The 24,377-nt window shown below is 49.2% G+C and overlaps 1 protein-coding gene across 5 annotated transcripts; it reads right to left on the reverse strand.

Moving 5' to 3' along the window:
- Nucleotides 1-1,402: 1,402 nt before the first annotated feature.
- On the reverse strand, nt 1,403-6,177 carry LOC119317603. Of its 5 annotated transcripts, none has more exons than XR_005153672.1 (8): nt 5,657-6,170; nt 5,424-5,554; nt 4,466-4,583; nt 4,052-4,218; nt 3,812-3,977; nt 2,940-3,038; nt 2,477-2,638; nt 1,403-1,796 (listed from the first exon to the last, which is right to left on the reverse strand). XR_005153672.1 is itself a non-coding variant. In XM_037592088.1 (6 exons), exons 3-6 carry the CDS (start codon nt 4,542-4,544, stop codon nt 2,558-2,560), a joined length of 492 nt encoding a protein of 163 aa, XP_037447985.1. In that variant the 5' UTR covers nt 4,545-4,583; nt 5,424-5,554; nt 5,657-6,177; the 3' UTR covers nt 2,475-2,557. The 5 variants fall into 5 exon arrangements, 1 of the variants encoding a protein (XP_037447985.1); XR_005153671.1 differs by having other exon boundaries at nt 2,940-3,106; XR_005153670.1 differs by having other exon boundaries at nt 2,940-3,106; nt 3,745-3,977; nt 5,657-6,169.
- Between the last annotated feature and the right edge of the window lie 18,200 nt (nt 6,178-24,377).

Below are 24,377 nucleotides of genomic sequence, written 5' to 3' on the forward strand. Positions count from 1 at the left end.
GACCTAAATGGAATGACAACAAATGGGATATCCATATTGTTAGCGAAACCATTGTTGTTGGCTTTTCGACAAGTGTTTGTCATTGTTGGAGCTTCATGCCGCTAGTTAGAACATGTAATGTAAGGACTATGGGTTAATTTGGATTGCGTTCTACTATTATGATGTGTCACCATTCTTCTCTTCATTGTCGCCTTGAGTCTAACTAGTAACCATTGCAACCTCTAACAAGCTCCTTCGTTGTCGCATCATAAAATTTCTCGTTAGATTAGACACCCCATCTACCGATGAAAATATCCGTGGACAAGATATCCATCACATTATACTAAGTTTAACCATCGTTTTCAGCGTGATTAAAAGAAGACAGGAACCAGAGCTACAAGGAAATGGCAAGAATCTGCTGGTCACCTCCGCTACTTATTTTTCTCCTTTTCCTATCTTCGAAAAGAGCCGCGAACGTGTCTAGTAGTATCACTTAAAGGAATATAATTGATATGAGCACAGTTTTTAAATATCTTTTGAGGAACCTTTCCATTTTGAATTACACCCTGTGGTGTGTATTTTCGCCACCTTATTATGATTGCAATGTGTCCTTGAGAGCTGCCGTTGCTGTGCCAGTGGCAGCAGGAGGAAGGGGCGCTGGTCTTGTGCTGTTGCTTGGTAGTTAGCGGAAAGAAACGGGCGGTGACAGAGTGGAGGATCGGGTGGCAGGAAAGCGACGGGAGGGCGGAAACAAAACATATAGTACAACGGATTAGCCGTTCGCTTGCTTCAGGGGTTGGCCAGACTTGAGGTGGTGGTGGTGGTGGTGGCGGCTTTATTTGGCCGGATGGATGGGTTCCTCCGAGCAGACTCCGTCCATCCATGGGCAACTTGTTCGCTTGTTCGTGTAGTCTTCTTGTAACTAATCTGTGCCGCGTCCAAGTGGGCACCCCGTCATTGATTGTGCGATCGCCTCGTGGTGGTTGGTCAATGCTTCGATCAAACCACATAGTATTGGGACTAGTGGCTGGGGCGTGCCATTGGCACGCCTCCTAAGCGTTCATGTGCGCACTTATCTAGCTTACGCACGTTTGTGGGTCTAGGATGATTCTTGATGGCACTTGTACTCAGCAAAAGTGATTTGCAAATATGTGAATGTGATATCTTTGCTGACTTTAACCCATAATCAATGGTAAACATGAATGCTAAATACTCCCTCCGTTCCTAAATATTTGTCTTTCTAAAGATTTCAACAAGTGACTACATACGGAGCAAAATGAGTGAACCTATACTCTAAAATATGTCTATATACATCCGTATGTGGTAACCATTTGAGATCTCTAAAAAGACAAATATTTAGGGACGGAGGGAGTAGAATACAAAGTTCAGTAATGAACCCCAATAACTGAATCAGAGGGTCATGTTATACAAAAAATAATAATAGTGTGAGCTGATGCAACATAAATATTTCAAACTTAAATGCAAATATTTTTAATAAGAAAACTTTGCCTCTCTATTTACAGGAAGGTCTAAGATACTTTTAATAAGAGGAAGGTCTAAAATTACAAAATTATAAGAAAATTTACAACCTGAGACAAACAAACATGCCATGCTCAGCAGAAACGCTATCTGCTCTAATCGTCATGCCAAAATCGAAAGGGGCACACAACGTAGTAGTATTCCATCAAACAGGACAAAACGAAGTAGCGAGGCTGCAAGGTACTCACGGCAACTCTATTATGAGGATCACATGTGTTCAAACAAGTGTCATCAGCAGTCCAATTACCATTGAACTGATCCTTGATTCTTCTTTAAACCTATAAAAAAGAGCACATATTTATGCACATTTCATCAGTATATGCCAGAAATATGAACACGCGGTGCCCATTAATAAAGCAGAGGATAGTTTGATAGATACTAATAGGTTTATACTAACATAGAAGGGTCTGTCTTGATCACAGAGACACGACAAGAAGGTTTAGCAGTCTCCAAAAGCAAAGGCGGAGTTCCTCAGATCATAGGTAGACATGGGAAATTGTATGGAAAACATTAAGTTGTAACTCTACTGACAGTCGGGGCCGAACCCCGAGGTCCCCACCCCCTACAGTCGCCGAAGCAAATGACGGAGGAGGCAAGGACCAGCGGTGTTGCCCGAAGGAAGGAGGCATGTAGTTGTGTTTGCCTTTCCCGCCGCCTTGCTCAAGCGGTTAGGAGCGAAGCTGTGTCACTCCCAATGAACTTCATTTGATCTAGTATGTGCAAGTAAAAAGCCCTAGGATCAAACATTTTCCAAGAGAAAAAGGATACTCCATGCTTGATGCAATAAATTAATATACAAGCACACCAACTCCTACGCCCAAAGAAAGTGGAACAAATCAAGCAGCAACAATGATACTTCAGAATTCAGGAGTACCAAGCTTTCCAGTCCCGGCCACCAACCAAACAAAATAACGAGATAGTACAGAAAAATAAAGCTTCAGAAGATCTGCAGTCCCACCTGAGCAACAAGCAGGCCTGCCATAGTAGACCGGTAGTGCCGCCCGAGCAACAACACCAGCGGTGGAGGGGCACGAGGACGTCACCGAGGCCAAGAAGCGGAGCCCCTGCATCTTCTCCTGTCCATACCGAGCAGGTATGGCGCCAGCGCCTTGTATAGTGCCTAGTTTGTTCAGAGAAGCATGAAGCTAATTTCTGCCACATAGCTCGAACCGAATAATAGCGAATCTATATTGCTCCCATGCACTTCGGAATATCATAATTGAAGTACTCATTGTTAAATTAATGTCAAAATCAACCCAGCAGAAAATCATGGACAAACCAGCAGTATTTTCTGCCAAGTACCAGACTTTGCATAAATCTTAATGCAGAGCAAAATACGAAAATAACATTACAAAATGACCAAGGAAATGCTGAATATAAGTGAATAAGAAACAAGTTTACCACCAAGCACAAAGGTGTACCTTCATAAATATCGGGCTTGTCAACATGTGAAGAGATGCGGTGATAAACAACATTTGCTCCTCTAATGAACTTGTTATGTTTAGCGTGGATCTTCTGTTCTGAGAAGGGAATCAAGAGGCAATGCCAGTGAACAGGGCTTGGACAGGAACATATAATTCAGTCTGACCTATAAAACAAAAAATGCATCCTTAACAAAGGACATATATGAGTTACAGGTTCCAATTATTAATTAAGACTTTGTCTCCTCGTAGTATGTGTGATACATAGGTATATTGCGACGAATATCAGTAAATAAAAACTAGTATGTACAAGTAAGCAACAAAATTGTTGCATGTTGCCATAAATCCTTCCATTTCTCCTTACATCCACACACAATGCACATCTTCACACATCAAAGATTGAAAACACATCACTTGTTTTCACCAATTTCTTGAAACCATTCGAGTGTTGTAGGTAGATTACTGTCATCCATGAATCAAAAATAGGAAATAAATGACAATCAGAAAACCTTATATATTTTAAATCTACATTACAGAAGGACGGAAGCACATATCAAGCCTGTGAACATTTTCCATGTTCCAAACTTTAACATGGAAAAGAGAGTGCAAGCTCCATTAATGAGCTCTGAAGGATGTTGGGTTAACTTTGCACATGATCTGTCACCCTCTTTTTTGTGGTTCTACGCAGCATTGCACGAATCAGAACAACTCTATATGTGCTTGATCGTTGTGTTAAGCAGCCACCCAAGTCCCATGTCAGCACAAAAGGATAAATTAAGTAAATAAACCTGCAATTAAGACTCACCTCGCAACTGAGGGAAGTAGCAACATCAACAACAAAGACGACATATGTAGTTGACAAGGAAGACAACCTACTATCCCCGCTGATTTCTTTACTGCCATCAATAAGACCACTCGGAAACGGTGGTGCAGTAGAACGGGGCACCAAATACCTCGCTACCATCCGCTGCCACGACGCCGCTGCAACACTCCAACCACTATATCCAGCATCCCGACAATTGGGCTGGCTTGTTTGGTCTGTGATATACTGAAACAAATGAGCTTGTACTCTGTTGTATGGTAATACCACAATACATTACTAAATTGAATACCTTGTATTTTATCCTAAAAAACAAATGCTCCAGATAGTAATGGACACAAGGTAGAACCGTAGAAGAGAAGATGATGCCGACGATGAGGTCGTACAGGGCAAAGAGCTTCGGTAAGGATAATGATGAGGATCATTCCAATGAACAGCTTGGGCCGCTGTGCATTGGCCCTGTAGAAGGGGCAAAAAGATACTATTACCTGTAATGATGGTGCACTAAAATCCTAGCAATCCACAAGCACTAACAGATGTGGCATCACAATAGATAAAACCCTACAACTCTCCAGGCACTAACAGATGTGGCATCACAGTACATAAAACTCTACAAATCACCGTGGCTCGATGGCCACCACACAGAAAAATTCACCATGTCTTGATGGCTGCGGACACGCAGAGCATGGCAAATGAGATAAATCACCTTGGCAAGCGAGAGATGATGGTGATGTTGAGCACCTTGGATGGTGAACATCCTCCTTCACAAGATGGTAACGGAGCATATTCTCCTCGGCTCTCTCCACACATTAGATGGTAGCAACCTACGCACAAACAGATGGCACACATCATTGTGGATGTGCATGTAACGGACAGAAATGAGTGGCCGGACATATTCTTTCTCTTTATGTAACTAATAATGATGGAGTTAAATGTCTGATTGCTGGGTGGTTAAAATGCACAAATAAAATAATTAATAGACGTTGTAATAAATTAAGCAAATAAATAGCCATTACTCTAGTATGTAACAGAGCGCATAAAAACCCAGGAATTAAGCTTTAATAACGGCCATTTGGTTGAGGTGGGAGAAAGAAACAAAATAGTTATTACGGTACTCAGCTTTGAGAAGTTCATGATGTGATGGTAGAGGGAAACTATATACATCAGTGGCCTAGTTTGATAATGAAAAATCAGTGGCCGTGTGTCCGCAATGTTATTAACAACACGACAAATATATTCACTTTCAAAAAGGGATTACATATGTTTGGATTCAGCTTAGAATAGAGGACTTTCATTTGAAATCCAGTATGTAGAAGTTTACTCATGCATTCATAAAGGAAGATGAAGTCGAGATTAGCACCGTGTACGTATAGATGGTATAATACGGATTGGATCTGTTAAACATTGTCCATAATGCGCCTTTTTCCTGCCTAGGATGATCTCCATGTTCAGCTTTGCTCGTTTTTCCTTCTTCTGAGGGGTGTGTTATGGTTTTGGTTTTTAACTGTAGAAGCTGGATAGAAAATGCTACTAACTCTATAACTTGGACAGGAAATTTGAGAACCAGGAGCAGTTATCTTGTACTGCCCATTGAATCAGGAAGAGAGCAAAAAAGGGCAGAACTTGTCACCAACTCGAAACTGGAGAAGGGGAAGGATTCATACCTGTGATGCACCTCCCGTCTGCTTGGTTTCCATGCCCAAGGAAGGGCTAGGGTTAGGGCTGATTATTTGGGCGTTGAGGTTGCAGCAACACCAACTTAATTCAACACAGAGAGGTAGAGAGTGATAATCTCCTACAGCAAAAGGAGAGGGAGCATCACGAACACAGTACCAACGCCGATTTTAATCAAATCCAACACATACGCAGAGATAGAGAGAAAAGATGGGGAGAGCACCTTGTCCATGACTGCAGCACCAGTGCTAGAGCACCATGTCCATGACGTCCTCAAGTGGAACAAGCGCTGCGGGTGTGCCGGATCTGAGCCTGCATCAGATCCGGACCCGCTGGTCGATCTGTGACGAGGAAGAGGGGAGGAGGTCGTCGTTGGTGGGGAGAAGGTGAGGAGAGGATGGAAGGGGTGGGTGCGCCAGATGTGAGGGCGCGGGTGGTGGCGGCGGCTGTGGGGGAGGCCGGCGTTGAGTGGTGGTGGCGGCGTCCGCTCTGCCCTGCCCGAGCTGCTGCTCGATCTGGTGCGAGGGGGAGGACAGGTCGCCGATGGTGAGGAGAAGTTAAGGGGAGGAGAAAAGGGGTGGAAGAGTCAGCCATTGGGGAGGGCGTGACTGATGGCGGCGGCTGCAGGGAGGTCGTCGGTGGCGGCGGCGGCAACGAGGGAAAGGTAGAGGGAGAGGAATCGGGGGATGGGGACTTGGGGCCAATCCCTTTCTCTCTTCGCCTGCCCAATCCCTTTCTCTCTTTCTTCTCCAGAGGATATAAACCTCTTTGTCTTGTAGCTAATCTGACGTGGACATCGCCAGGAGGCGCCCTTTGCGCCATCGTTAAAGGGTTGTATTGGGATGGCTTGGCTCCCTGCCACGGAGTCACCGACGAAAACGGAGATGGAAATATGCGGTGTTTTGTATTGGGCGGGGATGCTGCATTTGGAGCAGTTGTGGAGCGCCGCTGGCTCCTGACCAACGCACGCAGATCGTCAAATCAAATGGAATAACACACCTGCTCTGCTGCTCGCCCGCCGGCCGGTGTCCTGCCGTCGTTTTCATGCCGCCGGAAACGGAGTGCACACACGGTGCATGCATCCAAGAGAGGAGAAGCGATGCGTTGCGTCTCCTGGAGCAATGTTTAGGTCATGCCGTCACACGACGTTCTCCTGGAGCAACTTTCAGAACCGGCGGCGGTAGATAGCACTGCCAGCTCGAAACGGTGATGTGTACAGGTGTCCGCGCGGTCTGAGCAGCGGAGGGCCGAGGGCGTCTCTGCCGTCGATCACCGTGCGCTGCGGGCACTCGTGGGACGCGCGTGTCCGTTGGCGCGTGGCTGCCCGTGCCCGTGCGTCGTCCGCCCACGAGAAACCAGGCCATCCCACGTGACGTGAGGGAAGCAAAGCCTGCTTGCTGGCGTGAGGTGGCGTGCGAGAGTCCCGGCACTCACGGCGTCTGCATGAAGCACGCTCTTCTCTCCTTGTCTGGAATTTTTTCTTTAAACCGGGCAAAAGATTTGCCACATATATTAATTAAGAGAGAAAAGAGTTCGATCCTCTTAGCCCTACAACACACCCTTACAACAAGAGTTGCTACTCTCGCAACATAATTAAGCCCAATTGCTTAGCACCCGCGGACACCCATAGCGACGCTTCCGCCTTAATATTTTGAATAAGGATCATAGGAGGAGTGCTCTTCTGTCGAAACCCCCGTGCATTTCTTTCATTCCAAATTATCCAAGAGACAAGCATGGTTAGAGAGGCCATGGCCTTGCGGTTGGGGACGGTCTCGTCAGATAAACCTATCCACCACGCCTTAGTGGATTGTGGCAATTGCCATGCAGAAGTATCAATGTAGTCCAACTGGAGCCAAACTTTGGCTGGATTTTTGGATCTTTAACATGGGAGAACAAGGGCGTGTTTGGTTGCACACATCCATTTTGTCATCTTTGCATATGTGGCCTTTTAATTTCATAGACCATGGCAAATTGCTATGAATTATGGATCGATTGCCATGTCAATGTACTATGTTCTTTTAGAATTTTTCATCAATTAGAGAATAAAAGTTGTAAATTTGTCATGACATAAATTTTTCTACATTTGCCATGAGCTAGAGATCGTTTAATTTCATAAACCATGGGGAATTGCATGGCTATACCATGGCAAATTTATTTTCGTAGCCATGGCAACTTAGGTTTTCCCTAGACCATAGCAAATTTATTTTCAGTGCCATGGCAAATTTATTTAGTTTCTTCTTGGACAATGGTAATTTTTATTTCCTAAACCATGTCAAATTTATTTTCATAGCCATGGCAAATTTATTTTCAGAATCGTGTCAACTTAGTTTTTCCTGGGCCCCAAGACAAATATTTTCCGTGTCATGGAAATCTATTTTTCACAACATCTTTGCATATGTTTGCAGTGTTTTATCTTAACCATGGCAAATTTTGATGCATTACATGGCACTTTTATTGTTTCTACCGTGTCAAATTTATTTTTAATGCATGTGATTTATATGTTATGACAAAGAAATATAGAGCATGTCATTTTTATTATAAAACCACGGTGAAATTTCTGTAGGTCTTTTTATTATTCAGTACGCAAATTTGCCATGTACTTGCAAATTTTGATGCCATGGCAAATTAGATTTCAGTTCAGAGCTATGGCAAATTACTTTCTTGGACATTGGCAGCTTTTCGCATAAAATTACATACAGTATATGTATTATTTTGAATCACCGGCTACACGGTATTTTTATTATAAAACGGATGCCAAATTTGTATGTTTTTATTTAATTAATTTTTTATGGTTTTATTTAATTAAGTCGGATGCAACTATTTTAGCTTTTTTAAGGCCTGTTTTTTGTGGTACTAAAGTTGGGCCGTTTTTTGGTCCAATTTCCTTACCACATGTTGTTTTTAATAGCGTCAAGAAATTTGAGGTCAAGGGGGTTGTGCTGGGAGAGCTCCTCGCTGGCGCCTTATGCGCCAGCAAACGAACCGAGCGCCCACGCACCTGGTTATGCGGGCCGGCCCAAGAACGAGCCGAAATATATGTAGCCCTCCTTCTGAAGATAAAAAACAAACGGACAGAAAATATATGCAGAAAGAGGGATTCGAACCCACGTGCTTTCGCTCATGTACTTGGGGCTTCAACCACTGCACCAAAAAAACATTGATGTGTTATGTACGAAAACAGTTTTATTTGACCCCGAGTTCCTGCGGCAGTACAAATTATTTGGAAAAAGGGAAAGAAAAACTGAACAAAGAATTCGCTAATTTTAAAAACAGATCATCGATTTTGAAAAGGCCGCGGACTTCAAAGAAATGTTCACAAAAAAGTTCATCATTTTTTTAAAAGTTCACAGATTTGAAAAAAGTTCATCGGATTTTGAAAAAGGTTCATCGATTTTGAGAAAAAAAGTTCATGAATTCTCAAACAGTTCACGAATTTGAAAAAATAATAATCGATTTTGATAAAAAAATACCACAAATTTGAAAAAAGTTCATAGATTTAAAACAAGTTCATCTCTTTTCATAAAAAAAGTTCATGGATATGAAAATAGTTCATCAAGTTTGAAAAAAAGTTCATCGAGTTTGAAAAAAGTTCATCGAATTTGAGAAAAAAGTTCATCGAGTTTGAAAAAGGTTCATCGAATTTGAGAAAAAAGTTCATGGATATGAAAAAAGTTCATCAAGTTATGAAAAAAAGTTCATCAAGTTTGAAAAAAGTTCATAGAATTTGAGAAAAAAGTTCATCGAGTTTGAAAAAAGTTCATCGAATTTGAGAAAAACGTTCATCGAGATTGAAAAAAGTTCATCAAGTTTCAAAAAAGTTCATCGAATCTGAGAAATTCATTGATTTTGTGTCGAACCAGGAAGAAAGAAAAAAGAAAAAGGAAAAGGAAAGAAGGAATACAGAAAATGAAAAAAAGGAAAAATGATAAAAGAAAAGTATAAGGAAGAAAAGAACTAGAAAAGGTGCACATAAGTAGAATAGGCTTGGTGGCGTGGTGGTTTGTGTAGTGTACGATGAAACAGCAGCTACCCAGTTCGATTCCTACTGCACCCGCTTTTCTTTTGCTTTTGCGCTTTAAAAACAGAAATAAAAGGGCCAGCCCATATAGCGATGATGTGAGATCGGGGGGTGTGCGCCCTGTACGAGCTGGCCTATATTTGACGCTTAAGGCACCGAATAGGATTTGGCTTGTGCTGGGACCGATTCCTATTTGGCGCCTTCAGCCGTTAAAGGCAATGCAACAAACTGGCTCACAACCCCTTGTTTTCTGGGCTCGGCCCATTTTCATTTTTTTAACCTTCAAAAATATTTGTGGGTGGTGAGATTGGAACTCTGAACCTCAGTGTTTACTTCCAGATGTGGTAACCGACTCGGACGGCTCAAATGAGCCTACTAAAACTTCTTCAACTTCTTATTCCGTGCCTTTCGGACTTTTTTTTGGTCTTTGTTTGACCGGTTTTTCATTAGTTTTTACTCAGAGTTTCCTTTTACTAAAAATACATGATTTTTTTAAATATGAAGCTTTATCAAATTTGATGAATTTAAAACCAGGTGAACTTTTTCCAAATTCATGAACTTTTTTTTATCAAAATATATGAATTCTTTCAAATCCGTGAACTTTTTTTTAAAAACCCGGTGAAATTTTTACAAATTTGTGATTCTTTTTAATTCAAAATCGATGATTTTTTTCAAAATCAAAGAATTTTTTCATAAATGAATGAACTGTTGTTCAAAGTCGATGAACTTTTTTCAAGTTTGTGAACTTGTTTTCAAAATTGATTAAATTTTTCAAATTAGTGAATATTTTCTTCAAAATATATGAACTTTTTTCAGATGCATGATCTTTTCACACGTTATTTTTTTCAAATTCGTTAGCTTCAAATTTCATGAACTTTTTCCAAATTTCATAAATGTTTTTCAAAATCCGTGAACTTTTTCAAATTGATGAACTTTTTACTAATTCGTGAACTTCTCAAATTCACAAACATTTTTCATTTATGTGATTTTTTCCAATTTTTATAAACCTTTTTTAAAAATCTGTGGTTGTTTTCACTAGTTTTAAGAATTCATTTTCAGATTTATGCTTTGGTTTTCATATAAATTATGTTGGGTATGTAGTAGTATATGTTTACTAAAGAAAGGGTTAAATAGCATTGTTTTCTTCTAGTGGACAACTAAATGAGCCCGACCTAGTAGGCTGCCTACGGCCATCCATGTTCCTATCATCCCACTTCTACCAAATTAAAGTTAGAAATAACCAGTTTACATTTTTTTCTTTGCATTTGCTTTTTTTTTAAATCTTGCGTTTGATGTGTCTCAGAGCAGGTTACTAGGCCAGCCCACTACAAATCGCCTGCGAGCATTAACTAGTTTAAGCGGTGCTAAGGGTGTCGATCAGGAGCTCCCCGTGCTGGGTGGTTTCCCATGAAACGTTCACTCGCCCCCCTATCCCGTGCTAAGGGAATGATTTATTCGTGCTAGATTCCCACACTGGGAAATGTCAGGTGAGTATTACGGCCCCACTTTATATATAAAGCAAACAATCAAAGCACAAGATCCAACAATGGTTCACACCGTACACGCGCACACACACGGGTCGCATACACAATAGTTCAAGAAGGTATTGCTGAGGGCATAGCTCAACAAGACCAAAATAAAACGAAAAAGGGGTAGCTCAGGCCACCAAGTGGATAATCCGGCTCAGGCGGTGGAGGAGGAAGCGGCGGCGCCAAGCGAAGGGCCATCGCTCGAATATCTGCAATGAGGATGTAGATGGCGTCTCGGTCCTGAGGGCGGCTAAGCGGCTTCCAGAGTTACAAATAGACACACATTTCGAAAACCACGCCAGTAGCTCGTTGAAGAGGCGCACGCTGGATCACAAGTTTATTGCAGACCGCCAAAGCGTCCACGCGAGAACTACAACACCCAGGCACCTAATGTGGCGGAGGCGATGCTGAGAGGCCTGGATTTCCGCAAAGAGGTCGGGAAAACTGTTGTTGCACCAATGTTCACCGACCACCTCTCGGAAGCAACTCCAAAGGAATTGCATGGATACACGAGTAAGATGTGATTCGAATCCTCCACCGTCCCACATAAGGGGAAAATCCCATTACACGGGCCATTCCTCTCAAGTACCTGCACCCTGAAGGAACCCGGTCCTGGATCCATTGCCACAGGATGATCTGAATTTTCAGTAAAAGTCTAATAGCCCAGATATCAACAAGACGCTCTGGACCGAGAGCAGCCGCAATGCCCTGGTATAGCTATTTGGTGGAGAATCTCCCCGAAGATTCGAGATGCCAGGATATGTGATCGATTGGCTGATCCACGTTGGACGACTGGAGAGCAATGCACTTAAGGAGCTCCTGCCAAGCGGCAACATCCGGAGGCCCAATGGGCCTCATACACATGCCTAATCGATGAATGCATCGTACACGGGCCTACACGGCACCACACATGAGGTTGGCCCCAGGAGGCAATGTACCCAAGAATAATCGACAATGTACAGAAGTTGGGAAGTAGGAGGAGTGATGGGCGGAGAACAAAAAAAAATCCTCCCTTTAATATTACTACTATAAGTGTGCACGTACAACGAACGTCTCGACTAATAATACAACCAGATGTGAGAATTTAACTACATTTAAAAGTTATTCCCAATGCGCTAAAAAATAACCCGTTTCTACCAAATTGACGTGAGGAATAACCCGTTTACTTTTTTTCTCCGCGTTTGCTTTTTTTTCTTTTTGAGAATCTATCGTTTGTTGTGTTTCAGAGCAGGTTACTAGGTCGGACCGTTATAAGTCGCATGCGAGCACCAACTAGTCTAAGCGGCACTGAGGGCGTCGAACAGGAGCACCCCGTGAAACATTGACTTGCCCCTCCCCACTTCCTAGGGAAATGATTCGTTCGTGCTAGATCTCCACGTCGGAAGTATAGTTCGTGATGCGTGTACTCGATCTCCCGAGGTGTCTCCTCCTCGCGTCGTCGATCTCCCGCGAACAAAAAAGATCCATGAACGGTGATCTCCCACGAACGGCACCTCGCAGATCCCTCGAACAGTTCATCCAAGCACCGCAAGTGCGATCCCTCCAAGGTATACACACATGCGGGGTGCAGCATCGGGCGGCGGACTGCTAGGTTCGGTCGCATGACATGCGTGTGGGGAGTTGTGGCAGCGGTTATCCAGGGTGGAAAAAGATCAACCCTAAGTGGTGCGCCCACTCCCCTTTATATAGACCTTCGAGGTGGGCTCAACACTTGAGCCCACTAGGAGTCTACATCCATTTTCTACTGGGATCCAATCCGAATGGGCTGCAGCTCCTTAAGTGTGTGACCCTATAGGTTCACGTACAATGGACATGACCAGAGTTGATTATTGGTAGCGGCTCCTAGCAGAACGTGCCAACTCCCATGTGTGCGTAAAGTCGTTTGACGAACCTCGTCAATGTGTCTCATATCCAACATTCCTTTTGCCTTACGATATATGTTGTCAAGCTCAAGGCGAGTACTTGTCACCCTTGTGGTAGCTCGACCTCTCTTCTCGACACCGTGATACAAATTCCAGAACTGGATTAACACTTAACCCAAGTCGCATGGCCATGCTTTCCAAATCTGATTACTCGAGGGGGGGCTAGAGAATATCTCTCCAAATAGGAGGGGCAAATCCCTTCTTGGTCAGCCATGTCTCACGGCATGTCTCACGACTCACTCGAAAGCTACCTTTATAACTACTCAGTTACGGAGTAGCGTTTGATAGACCCTAAGTGAGTTGACCCTCATCCTGAGAACATATGAGGACCTTAGGTCTAGGACATGGCATAGACATTGTACTTGACACTAACAGATGGCAATATCTCGCTGCGTCTTAAAGTGAGTCTTGTCCGAGGAACGCGAGTTAAGACATTTTCTTTAGAGGGCTTTATTTTTGGTGAGATGGCTTCGGATTCTTCAAGCAGCTTGCGAAGCTTCAGATGAAGGAGATAGGTGGTTGGCTCGCGAGCAGGCAGTAGAGGAGTAAGATGCTCTTGAAAGTCTTCAACTGTGAAGCCTTTGTCAATATAATCATAGAGCTCTTGGAGGTTCATATTCAGGAGTTGCTTCTTGGTGAAGAACTTACGAAGTAGTTTCCAAAGTCTTTTCTTTTTCTCATCAGCGATCGAATGCATCAGCTCGGTGCGGTTATTGATAGCATTAAGCTCATTGGCGAGATGTTCATTCTCCTGCCTGTCATCTTCCATATGTTTCAGAAGCAGTTGTTGCGTGCCAAAACTGACTTCAAGTTGTCAAGGAGGCTGTGGAGAAACCATTCGATCACGTTGAGGAAGGAGAGGACCATCAAACTTCTGGTGGTAGTCTTGAGGGGACGCCAGGACTTTCCCAAGGTGAAATCTTCCATTGCTTGCATGGTATGACGAACATGAGGAATAAATCATTCGTGGCTTCCCTTTGCCAGATACACTGTGCCCATTGCATGATCAATGACTTTCTGGATCCATGGAGCGAATACCTTTACGGTGAAAGGAAATTGAGAAGAATCCTTCAGAATGCGCAGAAACATATCTTCAATATCGAAGATGTATCTTTCAGAGATTGCATAGATGGCATTCCAAAGAACATCAGATATGATCTTGTCAATGTTCATGCCAGCCAATGGGCATATGGTGTAGGAGAGTGGATGATATAGAATCCGGTTCTCAAAAGTTAAATGTTCAGGACGAGGAGGACCAGAGTAGTCGTGAATCTTCTCCTTGTCCATTGTGCACTTAAAATCTTCATCAAAGATCACATCAATGTTGTGCACTCGAATCTAGGTATTTCCATGCTCAAAGAGAGGAAAATGAAAAATGCAAGGTGAAATGTGTTGAAGTACACTTGATCCATTTGCCTTTGGTCATCCACTCAAAAATCTACTTAGAGCGAGGTCCATCATAGTTGATGTCCTGAAAGAATTGTGAATGCACATTTCTGTTGAATAGAGGACCCTTCGCACCAGCACCAACAGAGAATATGGGAAATTCCTCTTGAGGATTGGGGTACTTGAGTTCTTCTTCTGGCGAAAGGAAATCATCATCATATACAATGGAGTTGGGATGGCAAGCAAAAACTGATGTCCTTGCAGAGGGACCTGCTTCATTTGTTCTCACAGATGTATTAACTGTCAACTTGAGCGGTGATGGGGTTGGTGCTACTGATAATGGAGCCTCAGAAATAGTCGGTTGTTGGACATGATTTGTTTCGGGAAATTGGTGTGGATCCTTGAGCAGCTAGTGGTACCGAGTTGGCCACGTGATTAGGTTGTTGTTCGATCACAACGGGATCGGAGACTCTCAGAGCATCTTGAGAAGGAGCCGCAGAGAGCTCGGAGCGAGGAATTTGACCCTCTTTAGAAGCATATTTCAAGGGTATATCAACTTGAGCAGTGGAGGCCACGGGCACTGATTCAGTTGGCCTTGGCAGAGAAGGAGCTTCCAAGTCTTGTCCAGTTTGTTCAGGGCGAATGACTGGCTCAGGAGTGACGTTCCTTGACGATGGTGGAGTGATACGTCCATTTTGCATCATGTCGCCTTTTCTCTCTTAATTTGCCAGATTTACATGAAGAGGGAGATTGCCGGCAACTAGAATTCTGGAGCTAGAAAAGCTATATCAGAGATACCTATCCCGTAGAACTCCAAATGACCTAAAATTTAATGGAGAATTTTTATGGAATATATCAAAAATACTGGAGCAAAGAATTACCAAAGGGGGCGCACCAGTTGCCCACAAGGCAATAGGGCGCGACTACCCCCCTGGACGTGCCCTGATGCCTTTGGGGCCCACAGCTGGCCTCTGACCCCCATCTTCTACTATATGAAGTGTTTTGGCCTAGAAAAAAAATCAAGAGAGGACTTTCGGGATGAAGCGTCGTCGTCTCGAGGCAGAACCTAGGCAGGAGCACTTTAGCTCCCCTGCGGAGCGATTCCGCTAGGGACACTTCCCTCTGAGAGGGGGAAATCAAAGCCATCGACATCACCAACAACCATCTCATCTTGGCAAGATCAATCTTCATCAACATCGTCACCAGCACCATCTCATCTTAAACCCTAGTTCATCTATTGTATTCAACTTTGTGTCAAAACCTCAAATTGGTACCTATGGGTTGCTAGTAGTGTTGATTACATCTTATAGTTGATTGATAACCCACAAGTATAGGGGATCAACTGTAGCTTTTTCGATAAATAAGAGTGTCGAACCCAACGAGGAGCTAAAGGTAGGATTTATATTCCCTTCAAGTTCTATCAACCACCAATACAACTCTAAGCACACTTAACGTTCACTTTACTTAGAACAAGTATGAAACTATTTTGTAGGTGATAGGATAAGTTTGCAAGAATAAAACTAGATGTACCTAGAGAGAATAAAACTATGAGTAATCTGCAAGATAATAAAGTTAGTTGTTTAGTAGATAGCTTTTTGTAACACAAGAGAAAGATTTTGTCCCTAGGCAATCGATAACTAGACCGATAATTATTATTCAATTTTATATGAGGGAGAGTGTAAGTGCATCTAGTGCCCCTTAGTGATTTTGGTGTATTGAAGACTTATAGGTTAAGAGACTAATGTGTTTGTGAGTGTACACTGTCGGATTTCGGGCTCCGCAGACCCTTGAGAGGTTCGAACTCTGGGGTGCGTGCGAAGAACTCAACCTCCCCAGTCTGCCTACCTGCCAATCTCTCGGCCTAGCTCAATGAACAGGAAGGAAACGAGACACAACAACTTACCCAGGTTCGGGCCACCTTGCGGGGTAAAGCCCTACTCCTGCTTTGTGGTGGATTGGCCTATAGGGGCTGAGGATGAACTAGTACAGTGGGAGAACAACTTCAGGAGGTGTGTTCTTGAGCTGGCGGTCTTGGTCTTGTTGCACCGGAATGGAAACCTTTGGTTGATTCCTCGGGACTCCGCGTCTACGCTTGCCTCCTAAGCACCAAAGAGGAAACTAGTACAATGCGCCCGCTGGCGCCCGCCTGGCCTTGGTCGCCATGGCTCATGTCATCCGAACCTCATGAGGTGAAGCCTGCATAGAAATCTCCGCTCCTCGGGAGACAGCCTAAGGAGGCCGCTCCTCATCGAGGTCTTGGTGTCGTCCGCCTTGCGAGGCTCGGGCCCTCGTGAGGGTCTTGAGTTGTCGATGCTGAAGGTGGGTCGTACCAGGTCATCGATGAAGCCACGCTGTGGGCCGCAGGCAGGCAAGTCTGGGTACCCCCGTTCCTAGAACACCGACAGTAGCCCCCGGGCCCAAGGCGCGCTCGAGCATGGCTTTGAGGCAAAGCCAAAGGGCAAGTGCGGAGCGCCGCGGGCCCTAACCGCCTACGGCCTTGGTTGACGCATGGCGATTGATGGGACGTGGGTGTCTTCACTTCCTTACGTGGCCTCGGCAACCGTTCCCGACTGTCAAAAAGGCTGTCGCCTGCCATTGAGCCTTTATTGCCTTACATTCGTCTTGCTCCATCCCTTTCTTCCTCTGCTCCAATCACCTTCAGATCTGCTAAATCCCTCCCCTGAACTCGCCGCTGATGGCCACCGACAAGGCGAAGTATTCAGCTCCAGCTACGCGCATGGCTTCTTGGTTCGAGCCGGCCCTGAGTGCATCCACCATCGCTGACGAGAAGCACCTCGCTGCCATGGTCCCACTGACGGCGGGCGAAGGCAATGAGAGGGGAGAGACGGAGCTCCAGGTCGGCTCTGCCAAGTCGGAAGCCTTGGGTGACACCTTTTACCCCTTCTTCCTGCACAACGTCTTTGCTGGGCTGGTTCTCCCTTTCTCCAGTTTCTTCTATGCCATCCTCTGCCATTACGGGCTCCACGCCCTCCATCTTCATCCCAACTCCATCCTGCTCATGTCGATCTTCGCCTTCTACTGCGAGGCATTCGTGGGGGTGATGCCCTCCATTGCGCTATTCCGCCACTTTTTCTACCTCTGAATAAGCAACGACCAATGCTCTGGGTGCGCCAGCTTCATCGCGGTTCATGGCAGCAACGTGATCTCGAGGGCTGGGAAAAAGGTGGAGGACTTCCGGCACAGGTGGATCTTCATGAACGCCAAGTGCTCCCATGCTCGGCTGGAGCTACCGACCGCCTTCCCGGCGAAGCTGGACTGGTGGACTCACGAGAAGCTCACCGACCCCCGGGCGGAGCGGTTGTTGGAGCAGATGATGGCTGACCTGGATGCGGAGCAGCTGATGGGGGCCATGATCATCAAGGAGTTCCTGATGCAGCGCCTGGCTCCGCTCCAGGCGCACTCGCGTCCCTTGTAGAGCTTCAAGGGTGCGGAAGATGCCCTCCGGTTGCACCCAGATGCCTTGTCTGACAAGGAGCTGAGCAAGGTCGTGCATACCTTGCTCGGGAAGGACCAGGGCAGCCCCCAGAAGCCCATCTCCCACTATACCATCGTGAGGACGGGGAGAAGGTGGCCGCCGCCATGCCTGCCTTCAACGAGCAAGGGCTCGTGACGCTGAAGCCTTCCCAGCCCCTGGGTTCCCTGGTGCCAGTGTCCTCTAGTGAGTTCGAGGAGGAGGAGAAGGCAGAATCAGAGGCAACCTTGGAGGAGGTGGAAGAGACCTCTCCCCCGTGGCAAAGCGAGCTCCTCCGGGCCTTCTCTGATGATGACGACGACGCCGACGAGCACCCAGCCAGGGAGTCGCCGCTCTCCACCGGGGTCACCCCCCGGAAGAGGCTAAGGCAGGGGATCCCAATGAAGGATAGTTCGGCGCTGATTCCCCAGGGCAGCGGATCCACCTTGTTGCCGGCCGCCACCATCATAGAGTTGGCCGCGCGTTCGTCCGCCCCTGAGAGCGCGACGACGCCCGTGCCCGGGAAGCTTGCACTCTTGGGCAGGAAGAGGGATTACGTCGCCAAGGATCAGTAAGTGTATTTCCTTGCCCTTGCTCTTTGATCTCGACACAGTACTCAATGTCTCCATCTTCATGCCAGGCTGATGTCAGCGGCGAAGAGGAATAAAGAGGACGCTGGAGCCGCTGAGGCCAAGCGACCTGTCATGGTCGCAACGACTCTAGCGCAGAAGGGCGAGGCTGCCTCTCATGCTCCTGCGGTAGGGTTACCCTCCCGAGGCTCTAGGGCCCAGCCTCAGGAGAAGACAGTCCCTACAGCCAAGCCGACTCCGGAGGCGCTCACGCTCAGTTCGCCTACTGAGGACCCGAGGGCTCCGGAGCCCCCGGCCCTCTCCACTGTTGCTGCTTCGCCAGTCTTGACACCGGCGCCGTCTCCTCCCCTAGCCATCACGCCAACGGGCCATGGTTCTTCTGCCGCGCCCGGTGCCCTGGAGGAGGCCTTCTCCACACTGGACCGGCTCCGGGATGCTCTTCAGGGCCCCGACCAGCGCAGGGTGTTGGGGCGCCTGGAGCTGGTCTCGAGGTGGCTCTAGGCCGACATGTCCGTCAGGGCAGCCTGGGCCCAGGTTGTGGCGGCCTCAGAGGAGGGACGGAAGGTGTCCGGCCTAGCCGCAGTCGCCCGCGATGTGGTGTTGAAGGACGCCAAGGCCTTTGAAGTGCGTGGTCGTGCGACGGAGGCTGAGCTGAGGACCCTCCGTGATAAGCAGGCCGCTCAGGCCCGCCAGCTCGAGGTGCGGGAGGAGGACCTGAAGGCCCGGGAGGCTGTAGACGCCGATCATGATGCCGAGTTGGAGTAGGTAGCCCGGGAACAGGCCACGAAGCATGGTCGCCTGGATAAGCGGAAGGAGGAGGTGGAGGCGGCCTAGGCGTTCCACGCCAAGCTTGTCTCCGAGGACGAAGCTCGGCTGAAGACCAGGAAGAAGCTCCTCGCCACTGCTGAGAAGACGGTCGCCGTGGGGCGTGCCGCTTTTGACTCCCTCGAGTTGAGGCCCCGCAAGGCACTGCAGGATCTCTACGGGAGCGGGTACAAGGACCCGTTGGTGACACCGGAGGAAGGTCCAACTGCTCCTCAAGATCGTCACGGCGCTCGAGGGCATCGTTGTCGGAGTGGGCCCCATGGTGGAGGGGAGGCCCGCGCACTTTCCACCTTGACCGTGACCCGTGTCTTCAGCCACCTCTATCTCCGGGACACCGGCTTCGACCTTGGTGCCTTGCTTGAGCCTGTGGACCCTGAGTCCTATGCCGCCGCTGCCGAAGCCGTGAAGGATCAGGTGGAGGCCCTGCTGCAGAAGTTCCTCGCCGTCGAACCCGAGACCACGACTGACGGCAAGGACGGCGGCGACGTCATCGACGAGGGGGCTCCCCAAGCGGGAAATGGCGGCATCCAAGGCTGAATAAGAGGCTCGATGGTGGCTCTCCCCTCTGTTCAAGTCCTGCAACATGTATCGTGCCTCATGGAGGCGTAAGAACTTATGCTTGGTACTTTCAAGAGACAACATGTTTTGTAATAATTTGCTACGGTTCTGTGATTTCCTTTTTGTTTGCTTTAGTGTTCTGCGTCGGCAGGGCCCGACCCCGCGCATACCTCAGCCGTCGTTGGATCATCCGGATCACCAGGGCAGGACCAAAGGGTGAGGGGCTACGTGACTAGTTAGCCTCCTGAGTCGCGATGCTCAGGAGTCCCCCTTGACGTACAAACAGCCCTCGAGGAGGAGATGCGAGAGTAGGTCCTAGCATTCTGTGTTGGCAGGGCCCCGCCCCGCGCATACCTCAGCCGCTATTGGATCATCCGGATCACCAGGACGAGACCAAGGGGTGAGAGGCTACGTGACCAGTTAGGCTCCTGAGTCATGATGCTCAAGAGTCCCCCTTGACGTACGAATAAACCTCCATACCTTTCCTCGCGGGGCTCTCGCTAGGGAGGGGTGCGTGAAGACCAGGTCCGAGGGACCTGACGAGGTGGCGTACGCCAAGCGTGACCTGAGCATAGCCCCCGTGCCCACCCCCCCTCGCGCAACTCTCCCAAGGGGAAAGCGGCGCGGTGAGGCTGGGCATCGAGCCCGGCGGCTCGCCTGAGGTTAATGCAACCATGAGGCCACCCTCAGTTGTTTATCACCAGTGTGGAGCATGGCGCTTCCGCTCTTGCACGGGCATAGCTGCTCCTCGACCATGTCAACTGCCAGCGCGGAGCATGGTGCTTCCACTGGTATGTGGGTGGGACCTCCATCTAAGGGGAGACTCCGGGGCATGTACAGCCCCGCCCTGACACGTGGCTTGCACGACGGGGCTAGAGAGGTGTGTGTGGGCACTCGTGATCCAGCGCGGGACTCGTGAAGCCCTACCTCAAGGCAGGTTGCGCCTGAATTTGGCTTGGAACACTTGTGATAATCCTGCGAGATGGTCAGGCAACCTGCGCCGAGTGAATCTCCTGAGGTTATCGCATGAGAAGGCCAAACACCAACGACCCCAGGAGGTGACGCGAATGGGACCGGCCCACTAGAAAGAGCTCAGTCGTTGGGTTTATTGACGCTGCAGGGATGGACCCGGGCACAGACGCCGTGCCCAGTCTTCTCATGCGAAGGTCCTGAAGAAAGACAACCGGTGCGCGGCTCCCGTGGTGATGAGACACCGGGTCACGCGCCCTTACTCATCCGCCTGCGATTAGCTCATGCGAGAACAAGGCACCAAGGGCCATGGGAGGTGACGTGCACGGGAGCTGGCCCGCGAGCCAGAGCTCAGCCACTTGGGTTTAGCAACACTGCAGGGATGAACCCGAGCACAAACACTGTGCCAGTCCTTAATCATGAGGCGGTCGTGGGTGGGATTGCAAGGGCGTACGACGTTCATGGCGACGAAGCACCGGACAGACAGATGATAATCATAAAGCAACTCATGATCGAAGGTAAAGCCAGTTCTAATAGATGCAAGAAGGATACATGCCGCAGGGACGGACCCACATGGCTTGGGGATAATGCAACTCGAGGGGCACCCCCAACTAGACAAACCAAAAGATGTCACCTGGCACCGTTGCTGAAGAGATGTTGGAGTAGCCGAAGACGCGTGTTGCAGAAGTCGCCCCTCATGAGCCGCCCAGGTCCTGAACCTCGGGAGGCTCTGGAGGCCCGGGGGGCTCGCGGGGATCCATCATCATCTTCATCAGGATCGCCTGGTGCCTGGCCTCATGAGCTGTCAGGACGCCCCGCATGTGGCGCTGATGCACAACAGCCCTGTTCAAACAAGCCGAAAGTCATGCAGACATAGCTGTGAGGTGGGCCCTCGCACCGACCAACACGGGACGGCCAAAAGAGCTCCTAGGACGCGGCCCTGTTGAGCCCAGGGATGTTGACGTAGGCGCGCAGCTCGCTGTCCTCGCCGGGGCAGGGAGCTACGCCGGGTGGCGGGCGATGGTCACCTCGCATAGCTCTTGCCTCCTGAAGCTCCTCGGTTGCCTTGGTCATGAACTCCTGAGCGTCTGGCGCCTCGCGCCATGTGCTTTCCTCATGGAAGCGCGCACGTTGAAGCATGCCTCCACATGGTGCCTGAACGCCTCCCTCGTGACGCTGGTCAGATCGGAGGCCCTCTAGAGGAGAGCCCCCGAGCCCAGCCCGAGAGGGGCGCTGGGCGCGCCTTCCTATGCGAGAGGGGAAGGCGCTCCGTCGGTGGGTGCAAAGCTTAAGGCAGCACCGCCGGGCGCCCCACCCTCCTGAGGTCCTTGGCGGAGCAGCTGCTTCTTCTTCTTGGGGACAGCCTCAGGAGGGTAGACAACACCCTTGTTGTCTGGGTCCTCAACCGCCGCAGCCTGGTAGGCGCGCTCAAGAGAGCACATCGCATCCTTCTCCTCGCAGGCGATGGTGATGATGCCGCAACTTCCTAGCATCTTGAGGACATTGTAGCCATGGTGGGTCACTGCCATGAACTTGGCCAGGGCCAGATACCCGAGGATGACGTTGTACGAGAGGTGAATGTGGGCGACGTCGAAGTCGATAAGCTCAGTGCGGTAGTTGTCGCGGGTGCCAAAGGTGATGGGGAGGCGGATATGCCCTATCGGGGTGGTGGAGCCATCGGTCACTCCTGAGAAAGGCTTGGTGGGGTACAGCTGGTTGTAGGGCACTTGGAGGTGGTCGAACGTCTTGATGGAAATGACATTGAGCCTCGCACTGCCATCGATGAGTGTCTTGGTGACGAGCACATTGCTGATGGTAGGCGAGCATAGCATTGGAAGGGCACCGACAGTTGCCGCACACTTGAGCTGGTCGGAAGAGCTGAAGGTGATGGTGTACTTGGACCACTTGAGTGGATGTGTTGCCTCGAGCTTGGGGATGGCTGCGTTCACCTCACGCGCGAACTGCTTGAAGATGCGATGGGAGGATGGGGCCTGAGCGCCGCCTAGGATGCAAGCGACGACACGACGCTCTTGGAAGCCCCCAGCCCCCTCGTTCTGGTGATGGTCGGCGTTCCTTCTCGGTGGTGGTGGCAGCGGGGGAAGGCCAGCGTTGCCTTGAGGACGGTCCTCGCAAGGCTGGTCTCTCCAGGCATCCTCATGAGGCTGGCCCTGCCAGCGGTCCTCATGAGGCTGGTCGCGCCATTTCTGGCAGGGGTCGCGACTGTCCCAGCGTCCTCCGCTTCGGCCTCCTCCGCAGTCGTAGCCTCGATCGTTGCGCTCTGGGAGACGACCGAAGTGCCCATCGCGGGTGGCCTTGAGCTCTTGACAGTCGTTGGTGTTGTGGTTGTGCACGTTGTGGAAGATGCAGAATGGGCGGCTGCCCTTGGATGACTCTGGATGGTCGCAGCCTCGCTTCATTTCTGGTTCGGCCGTGAGTACGGCCGGCCCCTTGCGCTTCACGGCCTTGGCCTTGATCTTTTTGTCTTCTGGGTCAGCCTCAGGGAGCTCGAGGAGGGAGAGGCGTCCCTCCTCAGCTCTTGCACACTTGGTTGCCATGTTGAACATCTCCAGGGTTATGCACATGTCCCCGTGTATGGCGAGCTCCTCCTTCATCTTGACGTCGTGGACGCCATCAGTGAATGCCGAGGTGATGGCCTCATCCAACACCTTGGGGATGTTGAGGCGAACACTGTTGAAGTGCTGGATGTACTTCTGCAAGGTTTTTCCTGGCCGCTGCTTGATGCGTCGCACGTCACCCACAGCCGACGGGCGGTTGCGAGTGCCCTGGAAGTTGGTGACGAAACACTCTCGCATCTCATCCTGGGAAGAGATCGATCTCGTGGGAAGGTTCAGGAGCCACTAGCGCACGCCGTCTTTGAGGGCCATGGGAAACCAGTTCACCATAACCTTCTTGTCGCTGTTGGCCGCCTCAATGCTCAGCTCATAGAGCTGCAGGAACTCAGCAGGGTCGGGGGTGCCGTCATAGCGTGGAGGCAGCTCAGGCTTGAACTTCCCTAGCCAGACGACGTTGCGCAGCTCCGGGGTGAACGCGCGGCATCTAGCAATGGTCACGGGAGCCCGCCATGGAGGTGGAGCCTGATCTTGGTGCTCACACGCCATTATCGCAGGAGGCGCGGTCTTGACGTGGTGGTGCTGGGAGCGCACGCGCCTCTCCTTGCGGCCGCTGCACCACCTGGCAGCTTTCTTCGTCGCGCGCCGGCGCCTTGCGTGGCGGGTCGCACCGTGGAGCCTCGCGCCTTGGTTTGATGATGGCGTCCTATCAGGGAGGTGGAGGAGGTGCTCCATGAGCCACGTCACCCGTGACAGGCGACGGGCGAGGCAGCGAGCAAGATGGTGCAGGAGACTCTCCGGCGGCGCTGACGAGCTCGGTGATGCGGTCCAGCCAGTCCTCGTAGAGGTCGTTGATGGGGCGGTAGCGCAGGAGCTCGTGTGCCATGAGCAGCGTGGCCTACGCGTTCACTAGCCCGCAACGAGCTTGAGACGACGAAGCGGTCGCCGGGGTCAGCGATGGAGTGGCGGTGTGTCCATCGCGCCGCACGAAGGGCTGCATCGATGAAGCCTGCTGCTCATGGGCCGCGAGGCCGGTTGCAGCATTAGCCGCGGGCGATGGGGAACAACGGGGAGCACCGTCACTAGCGGGTGTGGTCTCGGCGAC

The sequence above is a fragment of the Triticum dicoccoides genome, chromosome 6A (assembly GCF_002162155.2).
Source record: "Triticum dicoccoides isolate Atlit2015 ecotype Zavitan chromosome 6A, WEW_v2.0, whole genome shotgun sequence".
NCBI classification, from domain to species: Eukaryota; Viridiplantae; Streptophyta; class Magnoliopsida; order Poales; family Poaceae; genus Triticum; species Triticum dicoccoides.